The following is a 21,415-nucleotide window of genomic DNA, read 5'->3' as shown; positions in this document are numbered from 1 at the left end:
TTCCAGTCTCAAAATCCAGAGGAAAACGGTCCTTTTAGTCCTGAGGAAAGCTCACAGGAGCTATCTCTGGCATGTTGGGCTCTTCTGGAGATGCCCCAAAATGTGCCCACGTCCCACTGGGGATTTCTAGTTGCTGTGGTAACTGATCCTGTCCTTAATGTGTCATGCCATGTAGTTGTTCCAGTGCTCACTGCCAAGGTAACCAACACTTCTGTCTAATTTCCTTGGCATGAGGTGACAGAAAAGCAAACAGGAGAGGAAAATAAAGTATTACTTTCATCCTGTGCATTGTTGATTGAGATTTCAGTGGGATAACTCCGGATTTGCTCTGAGGCAAAACATTTCTGAATCATTTGGGGGCTTTATAAAATTCCCCTCCCTCCCTTCCTACTCCATGTTATTGTTTTGAAACAAACTGGAAAGTCTTTGGGAAAAGTAACATTCTGCCCTTAATACAGATATGCTCAAGTCTGAATCTGGCTGAGGGTTTTTTTAAGTCTTGTCCTGATGGAAATGATGTGTTGGTGTAGAAATCAGCATAGATGGGTCCACTGATGCTAAAATTGGCCCCCACCAAAATATTTTGCCACCACAAATTTATTTCTGGAGTTACTGTGGGGTGGAGTTTTGGCCTGGACCCCTTGCAGCTGCTGCTGAAGAGACAAAGACTGTGAGGGATGTGATCAGTAAAGGTGAGATGCTAATTCAGCCTCATGGATTAATTTTTTAAGCTGGATTTAGCCCTGTGAGCCATCCTTGCCCACAGGGAAGAAGGGAGTGGCTGCCTCAACATCTCTGATATGAAACTTTCAACTTGGCACCATTTGAAATTTGCCCTGTGACAGAGCTTCCCCTTTCTTCTGCAAACACAGAATGGTTTGGGTTGGAAGGGACCTTAAAAATCACCAAGTTCCACCCCGTGCCGTGGGCAGGGACACCTTCCACTATCCCAGGTTGCTTCAAACCCCGTCCAACCTGGCCTTGAGCACTTCCAGCGGTGGGGCAACATGGTCCTGTTTAAGTACATACAAGTGAGTGCCCCAGGCACAGTCTAAGTGGAGATAAAATTAATTGAGACTTCAGCATTTCTCATAGTTGAAGGTGGAAGCTGATGCAGGGCCAGCATCCAGGGTCTTCAAAGATGGTTCAGAATCCAGAAAGGGCTACAGCACCCAGCTCACCCAATCCACTATTGCCACACCCTGTGAGGTCAGTCCAGGATACAGTCAGGAACTGCCCTCAGGCTCCAGGGAGACCTGAGAGCCCCTTCCAGTGCCTAAAGGGGCTCCAAGAGAGCTGGAGCAGGACTTTGGACAAGATCTTGGAGAGACAGGACAAGGGGGAATGGTTTTCCACTGCCAGAGGGCAGGGTTAGATGGGATATTGGGAAGAAATTCCAGCTGCCCTGTCCCTTCTAGAGCTAAACGAAATTGCAAACCTGGAAATCACTGAGCTTTCCCTCAGGGACCACTGATGCCTTTTGGCCTTAGGAAGGATGGCATCCAATCTCCCCATCAACTGGAACAGGGGATGCTGTGATGTCACACCCTGGCAGGGAGCTGTGTTGACATGGAATGCAGACGCTTCTGAGGTGTCTGCAGAGGCATCACTGCTCTGAATCTTGGGGAACAGTGTTGTTCCAAGATGGATTGAAATGCTGCTTCTTGTCATCTCCTGTTTAACTTCTCTGATCGGCAGCGCTGCTGCTGCCGGTGGCCGTGCGGGATATTCACACGTGGGTGAGTGAAACAGGCCTGGGATTGCTCCTTGGACCTCGTGGCCTTGTTCAGCCTGATGCTGAACCTTCCACTCCCTAAACAAGGATTTTATCCAGACTGCTTATGGGGGGGTCCTGCCCACCCCCAAAGTGCTGGGGCAGTGGTTGGCAGAGTGCAGGTTTGGGGAGGGGACAGGGACATCAGGATCAGGTGTACAGATCATGGAGCAGGTCAAGGGAGGGGATTCTCAGCCTCCACCCTTGTGAGACCCCACCTGCAGAGCTGCATCCAGGTCTGGGAGCCAACAGCAGAAGGATGTGGAGCTGCTGGAGTGAGTCCAGAGGAGGCCACGGAGATGCTCCAAGGACTGGAGCCCCTCTGCTCTGGAGCCAGGCTGGGAGACCTGGGGGGGTTCACCTGGAGAAGAGAAGGCTCCAGGGAGACCTTGGAGCCCCTTCCAGTGCCTAAAGGGGCTCCAGGAGAGCTGGAGAGGGACTGGGGACAAGGGCCTGGAGGGACAGGACCAGGGAGAATGGCTTCTCATTGCCAGAGGGAAGGATTAGATAGGATATTGGGAAAGAATTCCTGGCTGTGGGGGTGGTGAGGCCCTGGCACAGGTTGCCCAGAGAAACTATGGCTGCCCCATCTCTGAAAATGTCCAAGGCCAAGTTGGACAGGGCTTGGAGTAACCTGGGATAGTGGAAGGTGTCCCTGCAGGGATATGACAGGGGGTGGAATGAGATGGTTTTTAAGGTTCCTTCCAACACAAACCATTCCATGATTTCATACATATTATAGACCAGTGCTCTGCATGCTGTCCTGCCCCTCCAGCTGAGCTGCACAGGCAGTGGCACTCTTGGACATGTCCCACATGTCTCATTTTGTCCCCAGAGTGTGGCCTCCGACCATCCTTTGAGTCCTTCCTGGAGACTGGCAAGAGGATCGGGACAGGGAGATCTGTGCAGCTGGGAGAGTTCCCGTGGCACGTGAGCATCCAGAGCCACAGGAAGCACATCTGTGGAGGCACCATTATCAGTGCACTGTGGATTTTAACTGCTGCCCATTGCTTTGCCAAAGAGCTGTGAGTACTCCAGGGAAGGGAGGACAGCCCAGGCCCAATGGGGTGGTAACACTCCTCCTTGTGGGTGTAGGATATGGATGTTCTTGGGGTCAAACACAATATATATGTGACTGAGCCCTTAAAATGGGAATTTTCTCCTTTGGGGAAAACAGGCCCATTTTTGAACACATAAATGTGGAGAAGCCATGAGGAGCAGAAAGGGAATACTTTCAGGAATGGTCTGAGCAGCCTTGTGTCATCATACCCATGATGATATTCTGGGGGCCCCAAGCATTTCCTGTTCATCTACAAATGCTGTGGCACCTTGTAAAAAGTGACATATTCCATTCCATTCCATCTTACTCTAATCCCCAAATTATCTTTGCTTTCTCATAGAAAACACCTTTACCTCATGGAGACTCTGATTTTAAACCAACAATTTCTGGATAAATTCACCCCATGCAATGCCCAGGGGTGGAGTCCAGCTCTCTGTGAGCCTCCTCCAAAATTTGGCAGGTCCAAGAGCTGAGACTGCTCGGTGACAAAGGACCTGTGGCACCACAGGCTGGAGTAGCTGGGTGAGGGCAGTGTGGCCTGACCAGCCAGCCCAGGGCACAGTGATCCAAAAGATCCAGCCCATTCCATCTGTTTGTTGGTGACTGGGTTATTTATATCCTGGTTGCACTCACATTCTACCTCTGGAAATCATCTTTGCCTGGAAGTGAGGGTAGATTTCCATGGCATTTATGGGTGAACTACCTGTGCCATTTGCTGGCCATCCCTCTACCCTGCTCAGGGGGAAGAGACACCCACCTTTAGGACCCAAATCCTTCATGTTTACTATGTCTCCACTGCTATTTTGTTTATAAGGCCACCAGATCTCACGGTTGTAGTGGGAGGAATCAACCTCAGTGTCCCGCTGGAAGAACACAAACCGGACAGCTTGATCCTCCACGAGAACTTCAACACCACGAGCATGGCAAATGACATAGCCCTGATCCTGCTCAGCTCTCCCATCGAGTTCAGCAAGGAGAAAATTCCCATCTGCCTGCCCTTCATGTGTGACATCCATACCTGGCAGCACTGCTGGGCTGCTGGCTGGGAGAACACAAGTGCAGGTGAGGCTCTGTCAGGAGGTGGTTTTGCTAATGGAGGAGGGGTTTGAGCCATTTCAAGGAGATGTTCTCTCCCAGGAGGGGTTATCCACACTAACTTCCACGCCCTACTCCCCTGGTTAGCACTTCCAGACCCTCACAGCTCCTACATACCCACCAATTCTCTGTTCAGTGCAAGAAGCAGTCACCTACTGACCCCCAGAGCAAAGTCGGGTGCTCTGAGAGTGTGCGTTCAAGCTGAAACCTTAGAGCCACCTTTGGTCTGCAGGAGCCCAAACTTTGGACCCATTTTTTTGGCACCCAAATTAAGACAAAGAGGGTTAAGAAGAATCATAGAATCACAGAATGGTTTGGGACCCTAAAGCTCATCTCGTTCCAACCTCCTGCCATGGGCAGGGACACCTTTCACTATCCTAGGTTGCTCCGAGCCCCTCCAACCTGGCCTTGAACACTTCCCACCTTGTAGGATCCTTGTGGGTCACTTCCAGCTCAGGATATTCTATGATTCATCCAGTTAGGCTGGGTCTAAAGTGGTCTAGAACAAGGGAAATTAAGGTCTAGGGTTGTCTTTGGCTTAATGCCTCCACGAGCCAGATTGACTCTGGTGTTGGCCACCCCTTTTTTTCCACTCATTTAGAACAGCAGATTGCTGTTGCTAATTGCTGTTGTTTAAGCCCTAATGAAAGTAGTTCCAGCACTGACTGTGACCCAAAATGCCTATCCTGAACAAATGTCACTAAATAGTGAGTGAGCTATTTCATTAGTGAAAAGAATTAATCAGGACATCGTGGGCAGGGCGGTGCCTTTGGATTCAGCAATCCTTCCTAGGATGTAGAGTGAATGTCCCATTTCATCCTCACTATTCTGCTACAAAGGGCTGCTATCTCCCCTCTGAAACTGCATTTTCCTTCCTAGGCTTCATTTTGCTCATGTAACAGTAATACAAACACTGTGTCATAGCTGTGAAACTCTCCCGTTTCACCAAGGTAACATGTTCTTAGGAACAGAAATGCAGTGGCTGTTCAGAGTCCCTCTGAGGCGTGGCAGGATTTCTCTTTAGCTCATCTCTTTGCAAAATTCATAGTGCAGCTCCAGAGATCGGCCTCTTGCTGCTGTGTGGGCTCAGCTGACACTGATTCTGTTATCCAAAAACTGCTGCCGATGTGCTCAGCCCTGGCACACCCCTGATGAGAGGGATGTGTGATGTTGTGATGGTGCGATGAGGCCACAGCAAGCGGTACAGGATCATGGGATGGTTTGGAGGGTGACCAAAAGACTGAAAATATGCCAGTGGGCTACTTGGAAAACCCACTAATTTCACCTACATTTATCTCTAAAGCGAACCTGAGTCTGAAGGATAAAGCAGAGACCTTCAGATCATTAGAAACTCACTCCTGTATTTTACTGAGCTAAATCCTCCCAGCACATTCAGGAAACTGTGACTCAGTGGTAAGATCTAAGACACAGAAGATTGTCAGGTGACTTTCCAGCTAAGATGGGGGCATTCCATGGAAGTGCCCACAGATGACAATCCTTTGCTGTAGGCATCTCCAAGGAGATGGAGCACCTCTGCTCTGGAGACACAAGAGTACTGAATAATCCCTGAGAACTGGGATTATTCAGCCTGGAGAAGAAAAAGCTCCACGGAGACCTCAGAGTCCCTTCCAGTGCCTAAAGGGGCTCCAAGAGAGCTGGAGAGGGACTTGGGACAAGGGCCTGGAGCAATGGGACATGGGAGAATGGCTTTAAGCCTAAGGAGGGTAATTTAGATGGGACATTAGGAAGAAACTCGTCCCTGTGAGGGTGGGGAGGCCCTGGCACAGGTTGCCCAGAAAAGCTGTGTCTGCCCCGCCCCTGGAATTGTTCAAGGCCAGGTTGAACAAGGCTTGGAGCAACCTGGGCTAGTGGAAGGTGTCCCTGCCCATGGCAGGGGGTGGAACTGGATGAACTTTAAGCTCCTTCCAACTCAAACCATTCTGCAGTCCTATAAGAAAGCCAAGAGCACAAACTCATCCTTGCTGACATTTGGAGAGCCCCTGGAAGCCCCTGTGACCCCAAGACCCTGTGGTTGCGTCCTGAGACTCCCTTGCCCTGAGATGCTTTCCAAATTCAGCTGAGATCAGTCCCAGGGCAGGCCTCCAGCTGCTCTGCAGGTTTGCTAATGGTTCTCTTCCCACTTTCTGGAGCAGATGCTGTGCCAGCATCCCACGTGCTGCAGAAAGCGCGGGTGAAGCTCATCAGCAGGGAGCAGTGCCTGAAGCAGATCCCACAGCTCCGGGAGAACGTGATGTGTGCTGAGGTGGAGGAAGGAGAAGGAGGCAACTGCCAGGTAAAGTGACCAACATTCCCTCAGCCCAGGGCAAGGCAGTGCTGCTTCACCACCAGGTTACATACTGAAAGGAAACAGGAATGTTTGTCCTGGAGGGTCAAAGCAAAAGAATGGGGAGAAAAGTTTGGGCCAGGAGTGTTTAATCTGAATATTAGAAATGTTTATCAGGTGAGGTTTTGGCTCTGATCCAAATGTCCTTTGCTGACATGGCAGGTTGGTCCATGGGTGCCAGGATTAGTCCCATCTTGCTACAAAGTGGTACTGATAGAGGAAGATAGACTTTTAAAGCTAAATTAGAAAGAGTTTGAGCAGTAATTGGTATCAGGCAGCTGACACAAACACCTGAGTGAGGCAAAACTGACTCAGAACTTGTGCCCTCAGAACATATTCTACCCTCAGGATTTCTGATCTGATGGCAAACAGAGTCTGAAAGCCAAAAACACTTTATCTTTTGTATCATCCAACCTCCAACCTCTCCTCTGAGAGCCTGTGTAGGAGGCTCTCCTGCAGCCTCCATGCTCCACTGGGCAAGGATTTTAGAATCACAGGGTGGTTTGGGTTGGAAGGGACCTTTAAGACCACTCAGTTCAACCTTCCTACCATGGGTAGAAACACCTCCCACTATACCAGGTTGCTCTGACCCCCATCCAATCCCATATTAGATGTATGGATGTGTTTGGAGAGGGATGGATGGGCAGACACATGTATGGAAGCTTCATCCCGTAGGAATTATTCATTGAAGGAAGTAAAACAGCACCCAGGACAGAGAGAGATCCCCTGCCCTTAGGGCAAAGACAGTGGTTGCAAGGACCAGGGACTGCAAACCCATGGCAAGCCAGGCCTGTAGCAGGGCAGGGAAGGAGAAGTTTGCTTTGCAAAATGATTTTTTGATTAGCCAGGGAACATCTGCCTCTGCAACCATTCAAGTTGTGACTTTCACCTCCATTCAATTCAATCAAAAGTTTTAAAAAGAAACCTGCCATGGGATAACATTAACATGATTAAGGAATGCACTTCCCAGCCCAGTCTGGAGTTCTGTGGGTGAATTATGCTGGTGAAACAGTGAGAGCATTTGTACCCAGAGAAATGAATCTCCCGTATTCGGAAAGCTGATGAGGGAGCTATTTTGATCAGCAATAATGTCAGAGTTATCTGAGAAATGAACTAGGAATGTGAGCTTTCCAAGCAATGGAAGCACATGAGGATTGCATGTGGGATATTGGTCAGGATTCAGCACCTGCACACTTTTTGTGGGAGCTTGACCAGGCAGGAAAGTCTCACAACCTGAAACAACGAGAGCAGGAGAAAACCAGACCCCAGGCTGGAAGTGGAGCCCTTCAGGGGACAAACAAGTGACATGATTTTTCATCAGAATTTGCTAACTTGCATTTTGCTGATGGGTGGTTTTCTGGGAAGTGCTGATTAAAGTCGGGGACAGCACATTTTGGCCTCACTAGGCTGGTTCAGGAATTTGGTGGCTTGTCCATGAATAGATTACTTGCTAATGGACTGGGAGGCCAGGGCTGGACCTGATGCTTATTCTGCAGCAGGGATCACTGGAGGAAATCACAGAATCACTGAGGTTGGGAAAGATGATCAAGTCCAAGATCATCAAGTCCAAGCTGTGACCAATCCCAACCTTGTCACCCAGCCCAGAGCACTGAGTGCCACATCCAGTCCTTCTTTGAACACCTCCAGGGATGGGGACTCCACCACCTCCCTGGGCAGCCCCTTCCAATGTCTAACCACCTTTTCATGAAGAAATTCTTGAAATTCTTGTCCAACCTGACCCTCCCCTGGCACAGCTTGAAGCCATTCCTTCTTGTCCTGTCCCTTGTTCCCTGGGAGCAGAGCCTGACCCCCCTGGCTTCCCCCTCCTGTCAGGGAGTTGCAGAGCCAGAAGGTCCCCCCTGAGCCTCCTTTTCTCCAGGCTGAGCCCCCCCAGCTCCCTCAGCTGCTTCTGGTGCTCCAGCCCCTTCCCCAGCTCTCTTCCCTTTCCTGGATGTGCTCCAGCCCCTCAGTGTCCTTGTCTGAGGCACCAGAGCTCGACAATTCATTTGCCCTGGGCAGAGGGTGAGGCACTGTGGACACTGCAACCTATTGAGCTCTGCTTGTCTGTAAAGATTCCGGGGTTTGTGTCAAAGGAGAATGAGGCCGGATTTCAAAAGGCCTAAATCCTTTACAAAGTCATCACTGTCATGGACACAGGGCAGCCCTGGGCATGGTGTTGGTCTGTGCCAACCAGCTGTCTCATGGATGACTTCCAGACACAGCTCCAGCTTTTGCATGGATCAAGAGCCACCCACAGTAATCATTTTGGAGAGGCTAGGAAAGAGGAGAAGCTCAGGCAAGGCAGAGACTCCAGATCAGGGAACAAGCCCTGGAGAGGCTGAGTTTGTTACTCTAGCTGTGATCCCAGGAAACCATGCCTGGCATAGCCACATGATCTGTCTGGACACAGAGTACATAAAAGCCTTACAATTAACCTGTGCTTTGCTGAGTATCAGGATACACGTGTTCATGTCCAGAGCCAGGCTAAGGCAGGAAAGTTGCTGGACTTGAGGTGGTAAGTCTACATGATCCACATCTGGATCCAAGGCTTTGAACTGTGATGGAGAGCACGACTTTTTACACTGGCAGGTAGTGACAGGACAAGGAGGAATGGTTTTGAACAAAAAGAGAAAAGATTTGAGTTAGATGTTAGGAAGAAATTCTTGGCTGTGAGGGTGGTGAGGCCCTGGCACAGGTTGCCCAGAGAAGCTGTGGCTGCCCCATCCCTGGAAGTGTCCAAGGCCAGGTTGGACGGGGCTTGGAGCAACCTGGGATAGTGGAAGGTGTCCTCACCCATGGCAGGAGGGTTGGAATGAGATGAGCTCTAAGGTCCCTTCTGATCCAAACCATTCCATGATTCAAAGAATTTATGGTTCCATGAATATCCTCAGTGTTTGCCCTGTGTTCCATTTGTGTGCCAGATTTCCCCTGTTGCAGGTTAAAGTTGATTTATGTGAATAACTAAAATCCCACCAGTATCTCCACCACGGCATCATGTAGAACGTTTATCCTACTGCCCCCTGCCTTAGTACCCCTGTGGCAAAAGGACACAGAATCACAGAATTATTAAGGTTGGAAAAGACCTCTGAGATCCTTAAGTCCAACCTGTGACTGGCCCCCACCTTGTCACCCAGCCCAGAGCACTGAGTGACATGTCCAGTTGTTTCCTGAACACCTCCAGGGGTGGGGACTCCACCACCTCCCTGGGCAGCCCCTTCCACTGCCTGTCCACCTTTTCCATGAAGAAATTCTTCCTGCTGTCCGACCTGAACCTCCCCTGGCACAGCTTGAGGCCATTTCATGAATAGAAAGTCCATGAATAAAAAGGCTCAGACATTTCACCAGCTGCCATCATGCCAGTACCAGACAAGACTAATTTGTGGATGACTGACCATATTCCTATAATAACTCAAGGAGATTGAATAGCAGAGCTCCCAAGTATTTGTACTTGAAAAAAAATAATCCATTCACTTAAAAAGCAAAATCTATTATATCCCAATTCCCTCGCAGTTCTGCAGACAAATATATAGATTGACTGTGAATTAACACTAACAGGAGCTGTAATTGACTTATAGTTCTATTTAGTCACAAACATTAGCATTAATGGATGTTCATGGGGTACAAGTGCTAAGGAACAGACACTAAAGATGGCCTATGTATTATTTTTTGTGTGTGCTACATTTCTTCCATGACCCCATGAACCACAATTGATGTCTAATTCCTTGCTTTCTTAAGCACCTTTTGTCAGGCTCTGATGCAATGGTAACTTGAACAATAATTAGAGTATAAGGGACTCACAAAGCAAATGCCTCCCTTCAGTGCCTTCCCTGCCCAGGCAAAATTCAGTAAATGGCCCAATTATATTTCAGAGAGGCTGTGGGGGCAGCTCTGGATGTGGTGATTAGGATGGAGCGTGTTCAGCTGGAGTCACAGTTCATGTGCAGTTCAGGTCAGCAGCAGATGAAGGGGGGCCCAGTCCCTGGCCTGACTTTCAGGGGAAGGAATCCTTGTGTGGCCCCAAGAGCAGTGGGATGGTCCCAGCTCATGGCTGCAGGTATCTGCCCCCTCCCACAGACTGTAGCAGGAGGTGGTTTTGGCCGTGGAATCATAGAATGATTGGAATTGGAAAGGATCTTAAAGATCATCTCATCCCACACCCTTGCCATGGGCAGGGACACCTTCCACTATCCCAGGTTGCTCCAAGCCCCGTCCAACATGGCCTTGGACACTTCCAGGGATGGGGCAGCCACAGCTTCTCTGGGAAACCTGGGCCACCACCCTCAGAGGAAGAATTTATTCCTAATATCCCATCTAACTCTGCCCTCTGTCAGGTTAAAGTCGTTCCCCCTTGTCCCATCTCGGATAAATGTCTGAAATGATGCCAGGATGCATCCGGGGCTCTGGATCTTGATTCCTTTAGTTCTGTGAAAAAGCAGGGAAGGACCTCTTTTGTTCAGCTGCAATATGTCCTGCCCACATGTACCATCAGCAGTTTGGAAAGGGAGAAATCCCTTTACAGCATCTGGGATGCTCAGGGCTCTCACCCCACACAGCTGGAGCAATAGTGGTAGTTATTGTGCAAATCTGGGTGGGATTTATTCAGCCAGATTACAAATGTCTTTTCTATAACCATCAGCATCCACACAACCATCTTTCCATCAACAGGAAGAAAAAAAAAGCACTTTTGGCAAGTGAGTCACTGAGACTGTTTTAACCACCTATGTTAAAATGACATCAATCTATGTGTGTGTGTGTGTTTATTGCTCCCCATTAACTAAAATCAAGCTGAAGATATTTGGTTTGGAGACACTTGGTTCCAAGGCAGGACAGTTGCCTATATCTAAATATCCAGTGCTATTTTAGATATTCCAGGATATCCCCCTGGTATCCCACTGCTCCCACCTCAGTCCACACCCCAGTGCCAATAATGTGACTGCAATGGGAACCTGACACTGGAAAAGCTCTTGCACTCTTTCACAAGTTCTTGAATCCTTTTGCTGGTCCTAACGTGGCTCCAAAACTGCAAAGGAAGACCTGTAAGATGCAATCTTTTAAAGAAAAAAAGTCTGCAAATGAAAATTAGGTCCATAAAGGTAAATTATCATGGATTCAAGGGGAAGATCACAAACCAGGATAGTGTGGGCAGTCCCTCAGGCTGCTTAAAATACCCAAACAGGGGGGATGAGTGATGGTGTGGCTGCAGCCCTTTGGGATGGGGAGTATCCATATGAGGTCTGAGGTTGTCAGTCCTTCTGCCCATCAGACAAAGGTCTCCTTGGGGCCAGAAGTCAAAACTAACCACATTTCAGCTCTGAACTATACAAAATTACTGAATTTTTGTACCTTACCTTAATATTTGTTGTACCTTACCTTAATATTGGAATCACAGAATCGCTGAGGTTGGAGAAGCCCTCTGAGATCATCGAGTGTAACCACTCCCCCAGCACTGCCCAGGCCACCACTAACCCATGGCCCCAAGTGTCACATCTACAGGTTTTTTGAACACTTGCAGGGATGGTCACTCCACCACTGCTCTGGGCAGCCTGTTCCAATGCCTGACCACCCATTCAGTGAACAATTTTTTTCATAATATTCAATCTAAACCTCCTCTGGCAGAACTTGAGGCTGTGTCTTCTACTCCTATTGAAAAGAGTAACCCATTCCCTATCCCTCTCCTGGATTTTCCATCACTGAACTGTCACTACCACCATGAGAAGAGTTTTTTCCCTAAGGGATAGATTGCTTTATGTAGGAAGGTGTCCTGGGGAAGCTCCAGAACAAAGCAGTAAAAAGTGTTACTGCATTTGCAGTCTCTTAAATTTGCACTGGAGTGTTCTTTGATGTGCAGCTCACAAGAACCAGAACACTTTTCCTGCATCCCAGGGTTTTAGAGGGCTTTCATCATTCTATCATTTTATGATGTGGGTAGACAAGTGAGCACATTCAGGCTGTGGTGCCTTAATTTCATCTGTCAAAAATTAATTCCTATTGCAAGGACCTGGGATGTTGATGATGTCGGATGTCTCTTCTGCTTTCTTCCTCTGGGCCATAGCTTTTGGTCCCTCAAACTGAAGCTGCTTGGGGTCCAGCATGACTTTGTGTGCCTGGTGGGTGAGGCTGTGGGGAGCAGAACACCTCTGGAGCCAGCTGGACACCAAATCCTAGTGTGTGCTTGCCCTGGGATTGGGGGAATGGGTGTGATGAGTCAGAGGAGCCACTTCTCGTTCAGTTCCCATGAGTCAATACAGCTTCGAGGGAGAGCCATGACTCACAGGCACATCCAAATTCTCTGAAGGAGTTGCCAAGCAGGTGGCACAGGGTGATCCAACCATTTAACACAAGCTGAGATTTCCAAAACTCTCACCAAAGGTTCGTGGAGAAACGGAACCACCATGAAGTGGAAGGGCTTCAGTTTGAAAGGGAGTCAACACAGAGGAAGGATTTGGATGGAGAAAGGGCTTCCAAGGAGAGTTATGTTGGCATCCATCAAGGAATTGTGATGTTCAAGGAGGGTAAATGCTGAGATGACTAAGTTGGCCACAGCATTATTCCAAGTGGTCAGAGTGGAAGCTGACTGCAGCAGGACTCACTGTTCTGAGTGACTGGAGGCTAAAACAGATGCAGAAGGTTAAAGAGCAGATGCAGCTCATTATTGATAAAGAAAAATAATGGATACAGGGAGAAGCAACTCCAGCTGTTCACTTGCCATAATAGGCTCTAATTTAGCTATTACCACATAAGAACTTGGAGTAACTGTGGATAGTCCTTCAAAAACATCAGCCTGAGGCTCTGTGGAGGTCAAAAAGGCAATGAGAGCATTATGAATTATTAGGACAGGAAAAGGTAGCAAAGCAAATGTGTGATGTGTGGTGCCAGGGCAATAATCATGTGAGTCCATGCCTTGTGTGCTGTGTGTGATTCTTGTCCACTCCATCTGAGAAAGGAGTGGCAATTTTAGAAAAGGAGGGAAGTAGAGTAGGAAGGATGAACAGGGACATGGAACAGCTTCTGGCAGAGCAGGGAATAACAGAGCAAGGCTCTGAGGCTTGTAAAAGTGATGTCTGATGGGGATGTGACAGAGAATTCCGAATTCCTGAGCAGCACAGAAAGGAGTCAAGAGCTGTCCTTGTGTCACTGTTGCTCCAAAGACATGAAGGAGGGGTGTCTGAGGGCCTTATCAGGCAGCAGATTTAAAACAAAGAGAAGGAAGTGTTTTTTCATCCATCAGATAATTAAACTATGGAAGTCACCGACCAGGATGTTGTGGGTATTTATCCTAAGGGATAAATGGATTCAAAAAGCAATTAGGGAACTTCCTGGATGGAGATCTCTCTGAGGCTATTAACCGCTGTGATGTAAATACAACTCTGTAAATACTTGTGCTGTTTCTCATTCCCCTTCCCTGAGCACTTGCTGCAGATCACAGTCAGAGACAGGAGTCTGGGCCACACGGGGCTTTGGCCAGATGCATTTTAACTGTTTGTGCCACCTCAGTTACTAATGGGCCCTGCTGACATCATGGATGGATTTGGGTGGTCATCTCCCATTTGTCATCATGAGGATGGAGGGACAAAGTAGCTGAAGGCTCCCACCTGAGATCTCAAAGGGTTTGTATGAAAGCGGTCCAGGTGCCCCGTGTTTCCTGGTTCATTTTTGGTACCTGCACACTAAAATGGCCACAGCCTCCTTCCTCCCACCTTTCTCCAAAGACAGCTTGAAATAATTGAAGAATCCTGTGTTTGCCTTTGCTTCCAGCAGCCAGGGCAGCTCTGCTGGCCAGTGCTGTGATTCACATGCTGATTGTCTCCAATTTACACAGAGCTTACCAACATGAAAATGAAACCAGCAACGACTTGCAGGGATTGTGTATCCATCTAATGAGGATCAGATGAGTTGTTCTCCCTTCCCTGGAGCTTCTCCCACCTCAGAAGATTTATGTGGCTGAAAGTGTTTGTTCTGATCAATCACTGCGTTGCAGACACGAATACAAATATAAAAGGGAGAAGATTACACTTTTGATCCAAAGCCCACTAAAGTCAGCAGAGAGGCTCCTGATGCTCACAAAAACGAGGGGGAGAAAGATGAAACTTTTGGTTATGCTCCAGTGAACAAAGAACCTTGTTAGTCAGTGACAGATTTTATACAACCCAGAGCTATTTGTCAGTGAATACATCATTGCTCTCACCTCTCCTAATAGGAGGATTAACATGTTTAAGGCACGAATTCAGCACCAGATCTGATTTGTCGTGGTTGCTTTTCACTCCTCTCCTAGATGAAAACATGCAACAGAAGCAAAGATGCTATTTTTAGTTGGTTTCTTTTTTTTCTATCCAGAAACTTGGCACTTAGACTGAAAAGCAGGAGCTTTCAGGTATCTGCTGCGTGTTGGTGACCAGAAGTATTTCACCACCAGGATACAGGAGCCTGAAAGCAGCATTTAATAATTCTTCCATTCTCAGAGTCGTTAACCTGAGCGTTCATTAAATTAGTGTCACTGGAAGCATCACAGAGATGAGATAATTGTCCCAGCACTCCAAAACTTGCTCCTCCCACACCCTCTCCTACACAGGGATGGAAAACCTTGGGCTGGCATTTCTGAGAGCTTAAGGTGGATACAGGGATATTCAGAAGTGTCCAAGAACTGAGTTTATTTTCTCCATCTTTAGTCCTGTAAAAACCAGGTTACTGATTCATCCGGGCTCCTGCTATAATTATGTGAGCGACATTATCACACGGAGGGGATGATTTAGCCCACACTGTGATAAAATCATCACATTAAATAGCTGAAGTTGAGAGAAATGGCATATTAGAAGTAGCACCCATGAAGCAGAGCAGCTCAACCCACATGGAAAAGGGATCTGAAGCAGGATTTGGGGCTTGGAGCTTGTGGATTAGGGAAATGGATTTGCAGCTGCTGCCTGGGCTGTCACAGCATTGCCGAACTCCCTCCCTGCCCGGGTTTTAAATTGTGATCCCCCTTTCCCCACCAACCAAATGGACGTGGTTAAAGAGGCAAAGAGAGAAGAGCAGACCTGATTTGAAAGTAAAACTGCATGAGGCATGGCTTAAATAGGGATTCCTGGCTCTGCTGTTGCCTCGTGCAAATCACATCCCGTTTCTGCCGTGGAGTTCTCGTCTCCGAAACGCAATAAGACATTTCCCCCAAGGATAGTCATGAGGCATCAGGAATTAACTGGTGTTTAAAAGATCCTTTGCAAGTGTGAACAGCCCCTAAACTGGACATTGAAAATGATCTGCCCCATGGTGGGCAGGGGCTCCACCAGTGCTAAAAACCTCCCGCGATGGGAAGAGCTGGAATAGGAGCAGGCAGGGCCGTGAGCTGCTGCGTCACTGCCTCGTGCTCTCCCCGCTCCATTTATCATCCTTGAGTGGCAGGCTCCGAGCGCCTTCCTCTCACTACCAGGATAATACAGTTTGGCCTGTTCCTGCCCTGAGGGAATCAGCAGCAAAATTCCCAGTAATTGAGCTGTGAGTGGATGTTCATTCATTCAAACAGGATGCCATCGCCAAGGACGCTGATAACGCACGGGAGCCAAGGTCACTGCAAGGTCACTCGTGTCATCCACACGAATTCTTGGCTGAAATAGGATTGGGAAATGTCTTTAGGTGCTGAGTCTGAACAGGGTCTATCAGCACCACCTGAGCTGCAGGCACCACTGCTATTACTACAATAACACCGTTTCAATGCCGATTTGTGTTTGGACTCAATGATCTTGAAGTTCTTTTCCAGCCTAAAGATTCTGTGGTCCTTGTGGGCACCTTCCAGTTCAGAATGCTCTATGATTCTGTAAACATTCCCACTGTATTTATCTTAATTTCTCCCTTCTGTATGCATTTTGAACAAAAAAAACCCAAAAAAAACCAGGGAAAAAACGAATATTAATGACCTGGGCTCTCCATCTAGTGGAGTAGGAATTCAACCATAAACTTTAGTGAGTGCTGATGAGCTGCACAAGGGACCACAGTGCCTTCCTTGCTCGTTAATTAATGTGTGTTAGCTCAGGGTGGCTGCTGGAGGAAGAGGCTTCATCCATTAATGACAGAGATGTTTCTCTCACTAGTGTGCAAACAGGGAAGGACAACATTTCCCAGTAAAGTTTGCTGTCTCGGGAAATGGGTTTGTGTTGAATTTATTCACCATATGTGCTGGAGAAAAGGTGGAGAAAGGATGCAAACCCACAGTGGAAGGAAATTTATTTTTGGCAGGGGCTGCACAGCACTGAAGATGTACAAAGAAACATGGAATGGTTTGGGTTGGAAGGGACCTTAAAGATCATCTCATTCCAATCCCTTGCCATGGGCAGGGACACCTTCCACTAGCCCAGGTTGCTCCAAGCCCTGTCCAACCTGGCCTTGGACACTTCCAGGGGTGGGGCAGCCACTGGTTGCTTCTGGGCAACTTGTGCCAGGGCCTCCCCACCCTCACAGTCATGAATTCTTTCCTAATCTCCAACCCAAATCTACACTCCTTCAGCTTAAAACCATTCCCCCTTGTCCTGTCCCTCCAGGCCCTTGTCCCAAGTCCCTCTCCAGCTCTCCTGGAGCCCCTTTAGGCACTGGAAGAGGCTCTAAGGTCTCCCTGAGCCTTCTCTTCTCCAGGTGAACCCCCCCAGCTCTCCCAGCCTTTCCTCAGAAAAGGCTGTATCTGCCTGGGTGGATTTTTTGCTGATTTCTTTTCTCCCTGGGGTTGTGTCCAGAGATTCCATAGCTAAATGAGCTCTTGGTGTTCCAGACAGAACAGCCATCAGGAGAATCTTCCTCCCTTTGAGGTGGCTGCTATCTGCAGTTGAAGCCTTGCCCACACTGCATGAGTGATGGCTGCCTTTCCATCACCAGGCAAGCTTTCAGTGAAATCCCTCTGGTTTCAGGAAGGATTTGTCAGGATTATTGCTCATCTCCTGTCCAATTTCTGGATGCCAGCCCCCAAAATTCACAGTGGCAGGTACCCAGCACCCACACGCACCAGTCTGGCAGAGAAGTCAAGGACTGAATGAGCAGTCACAGCAAATGTCCCTTTTCACTCCTGGATGTTGTCTCATGCTGACAGGTTTCAGGGATCCTCCTGGGACCACGGGAGCATGTGGAAAAGCCTGGGAAGGACAGGGCAGTGCATTGAGTCAGAGCTTGGGACTGTTCTCCTCTTACCTTCTGTATCTATTTATTCCACAGCATCTCGGGACCGAGCTGTGAAATTTTGAATCCAAATTTCCTTTTTCCTCCAACTCCTCACAAAACTGGGACAGAGTTTGATTTTCCCAGTCAGCCTATGTGAAGCAGCTGCTATGAGGGCCCTGAGGTTTGATCCAGCTGTAACATCCTCCTTCTGCCACAGGTGGACAGCGGGGGACCTCTGGTTTGCAGCTACTGGAACACCATGAAGTGGTTCCAGGTCGGAATCATCAGTGAGGAAAAGCCAAACCACAAGATTTTAACGTCTGTTTACAGCTACCTTGGCTGGATTGAGAATGAAACAGCCATAAGGGGCAAACCTTTCCTCATTGAAGGTGTGGACAACGGGGCACGTCCCAGGGTCATTCGTTCCAGAGCTGGGGCACAGCTGGTGTTTCTTGAGCATTGTTTCCTTTTATTTATCTCTTTAGTAACAATTAGTTTTCTTGAGAGAAGATTTTTGAACACATAATAAAAGTCATAACTTCCATCTCGTTCTTTTTCCTCTGCTGTGTGAGGCCAACCTGCTCCACCTCACTGGTGTGGACGCGGACACCAACATGAGGCATCACAACAAGACAGGGGGTGGAGAAATGAAATGGCAGAGGCAGGACTTGGACAAGAGGGGCCATAATCCTCCGAAAAACACAGGTTTTCCACGTCAGACCCAGTTATTTGCTAAGCTCAGATGCAAAGTGGAGATGTGACATCTGAAGGTGTTGATCCCCTTGGAAAGTTGAAACCTTAGGAAAGATCCTCACTTACTTAACTGCACATAAGCTTAGCTGGTGGTAGGACAGCTCTGGGGTAATGTATCTTTAGCTAATTATTGGCTGGACTAAAGTATCCTCTATCTTGCAGCTTGGCCAAGCTAAGAGCATCTTCAGAGACCTCAGGGACATGACTATCTGTCAAATTCAGTGGCTCCTTGACCTAGAAAAAAGGCAAGAAATCTTGGAAAATGCAGCATTGTATAACTAATCAGTCTTAATTACCTGGATGGGAAACATTGGGGTTGGGTGTTAAAAACGATAGAGAAAAATGTATCTGCCTGAAGAACAGCATTCCAGGGCCTAAAGGGGCTCCAGGAGAGCTGGAGAGAGACTTGGGATAAGGACCTGGAGGGACAGGACGAGGGGGAATGGCTTTAAACTGCCAGAGGGCAGGGTTACATGGGATCTTGGGAAGGAATTCTTGGCTATGAGGCTAGTGAGGCCCTGGTACAGGTTACCCAGAGAAGCTGTGGCTGCCCCTGGATCCCTGGAAGTGTTCAAGGCCAGGTTGGACAGGGCTTGGAGCCACCTGGGCTAGTGGAAGGTGTCCCTGCCCATGGCAAGGGGTTGGAAAGAAATTGTATTTGAAGATCCCTTCCAACCCAAACCATTCCAGAATTCCATGATGACAGAACCGTTTTGGAGATGTCCAGAGAATGCTGCCTTCAGACACCCCTTTGTTTATAATAAACCAGAACTAATCCCTTGCAAGTAAATGCTAAATCAAAAGAAAATAACTTTTTTTTTCTCTGTTAGAGGCCTTTTACCTGCACTTCTGAAAGTTCCACATCCCAGCCCTGAGCTGGGACTGAGCTGGTCCTTCACTCCACAGATCTTCAGTGATCTCCTGCAGCAAAGGGCATTTTGCAAAATGTGCTCTGGTGCTCACAGGGAGGCTTTTGCTTTTCTTGGAAGTGATGGGGAAGGAAGCAAACAGCAAAGTCCCCTTCATGTCCCACTTTGTATAAAAACACCTGCAATTTGCAGTAATCAGAAAACTCAGTGAATGTGCAATGGGACAGAACCTCACAAATAGGTTTTAATTACCTTGATATTTTCTGGCTAGCTGGTGGAGAAGCCTTGTAAATGAGAATTAATTCATCTACCTTAAGCTAATGCAAACCCATCTTGGCATAAAAGTCAGGCTTTATTTTCTGTGTTATCTGAGCAGAAAATAATGCTTAATTATTATTAGTTCTGAGTAATGCTTATGAAAATTGCTCCACATTAATTTCACATGGCTGACTGGCTAATGGATGCATAAGGGTCTTGTAACCCTTTGCAAAATGACTAATAAGAGCTAAAAACAAGGGGAATATATTACTTTAACAGCTATTAGTAGTAGACAGTGTCTGCTGGCATTAATACCTATATTTATTTTCCTTTCTATTAATAATATATCAACAGATTCTGGAAGCTGTGGACATCAGGAAGTATTTCCTAATGCTGCAATCCCTTCAGCTACAGAATGTTCCCCCCAGGGGAAATGAGAGAAGTCCTCCTGCTTGAATTATTTTCATATAGGGGTTGTATAAAACACTTTTGTCTCCAGCACAAGGCAGGGAAAAATTCTGGACTTAGAGGGACCTGTAAAAGGTCTTTTCCAGCAGTAGCATTTGCAAATCGATCGTGGTCTGTGTTAAATGAAGCCAGGGCACTGCTGTTATGGGGTTGGACCCATGCTGCTCCTTATTTAGTCATTGGATTTGGGGAAATTTGTGCTTCTTGCCTCAGTTTCCCTACTTGGAGATCATGAAAGTGGTTCACTTTGCTAAATGGAAGCATCACTTCTGCAAATTAAGACCATCTATGAAGCTGCAAAGTAAAATAACAGGAAAGACTTTCTCCTCCTTATTTAAAACATCATAAAAATCAGTAAAGTGAATTCATCTTTGCTGCTTCATCCACTGCTCAATAATGAGGGTGAGAAAGGAAATGTTTGTTTAACATTTCCAGGCTGTAAGTAGGGCTGATGAAAACATGTTGATGCAGTGTTTTGTTTCAAAGGTATTTGTGTTTTGAGGGAGCATCAGCTTTGATTGTGGATTTGATGGGAACATGTTTTGAGTCACTCAAAATCAAAATGCAGCGTGTCAGCATCGTCAGCAACAGGCCAATGTGACACATGAATTGTTTAAGCTTTAAAACACTTGTGGGTTTAAAACACCTAAGTGAAAAGTTTCCAAACTGAAGAACCTCCATATTTCTGCTTCAAGCTGCAGTTGGGGATGTTCACTTCTTGTCTCAATTTACAGCTCATTTCTTGTTGCCCCTTCCTTCTTTCCAGATACAGATTTTGCTCGCAGCACTACACCTTTGGCAGCAAATACCAGCAGGGAAACAGGATATAGAAGTGCTTAGAGACCTGGGAAAACATCTGTAAGAGGATTCAGGGAGAAAAAAATAGGAGGATATGGGTACTCAAGCACAGAAAAGAGGCAGTCAGGGCTTGCTTGCACGTTTTGCTAAGGAGGGAAGAGAAAAAGCATCTCCTGTGAGCACTGAAGACAGGAATTTGAAAGGCAATACATCAAAGTAATTGTGGGTTAGTGCTACAGAGGTTAAGGGCTTTGTATATACATGTGTTTCCCAGTCTGCCCAATCCCAGTGGCATTTGCACACCAGCTTGAGCAGAGAGGGAAGATGGGAAGATGATGTTTGTGCAAATTTGGCAGCAAGAGCTGGTTGAGATGAGAACTGGGGAGGGCTCCAAGTAGAGTTGTGTGGCTCCACCTCAGAGAAGGAAGGTTGGAAAAGCATCAATCCATGCTCACAGGTCACTGCTGCTGTAGGAATGCAAACTTTACTCATCCTCCTAGAGGAAGGTGTCCCTGCCCATGGCAGGGGATTGGAATGAGATGAGATTTGAGGTCCCTTCCAACCCCAACAATGCTGTGATTCTCTGATTCAGTGTGATGATCCCAGACTTGTCACCCAGCTCCTCCTTGGCACATGTGACCTGGGTGACCTGAAGGCAAAGCAGTTGCTGGTACTGTCCTTCTAGAGGGTCTGAGATTTCCCATTTTCTCCTTTTCCAGCCTGTAGCTCCTCAGAGGGATAAGGCACAAGGCTTTTCTCCTGCTGCCTTTAGCATCCTGTGCACCTCTCTGTCTCTCTGAGAAGGCAAAGGGCACACATGGCTCTGACTGTGACCACTGAGATCCATTTGTCACTTCATA

At 47.6% G+C, this 21,415-nt stretch overlaps 1 protein-coding gene across 1 annotated transcript; it reads left to right on the top strand.

Moving 5' to 3' along the window:
- Positions 1–1,552: 1,552 nt before the first annotated feature.
- Positions 1,553–17,953, top strand: LOC135412424 (serine protease 55-like). The gene is made up of 5 exons (XM_064651229.1): positions 1,553–1,739; positions 2,610–2,799; positions 3,649–3,896; positions 6,083–6,222; positions 17,627–17,953. Exons 1-5 carry the CDS (start codon positions 1,655–1,657, stop codon positions 17,933–17,935), a joined length of 972 nt encoding a protein of 323 aa, XP_064507299.1. The 5' UTR covers positions 1,553–1,654; the 3' UTR covers positions 17,936–17,953.
- The last annotated feature ends 3,462 nt before the right edge of the window (positions 17,954–21,415 follow it).

This window comes from Pseudopipra pipra, chromosome 3 (genome assembly GCF_036250125.1).
Source record: "Pseudopipra pipra isolate bDixPip1 chromosome 3, bDixPip1.hap1, whole genome shotgun sequence".
Lineage (NCBI taxonomy): Eukaryota > Metazoa > Chordata > Aves > Passeriformes > Pipridae > Pseudopipra > Pseudopipra pipra.
This window is presented reverse-complemented; position numbering and strand designations above follow the sequence as displayed.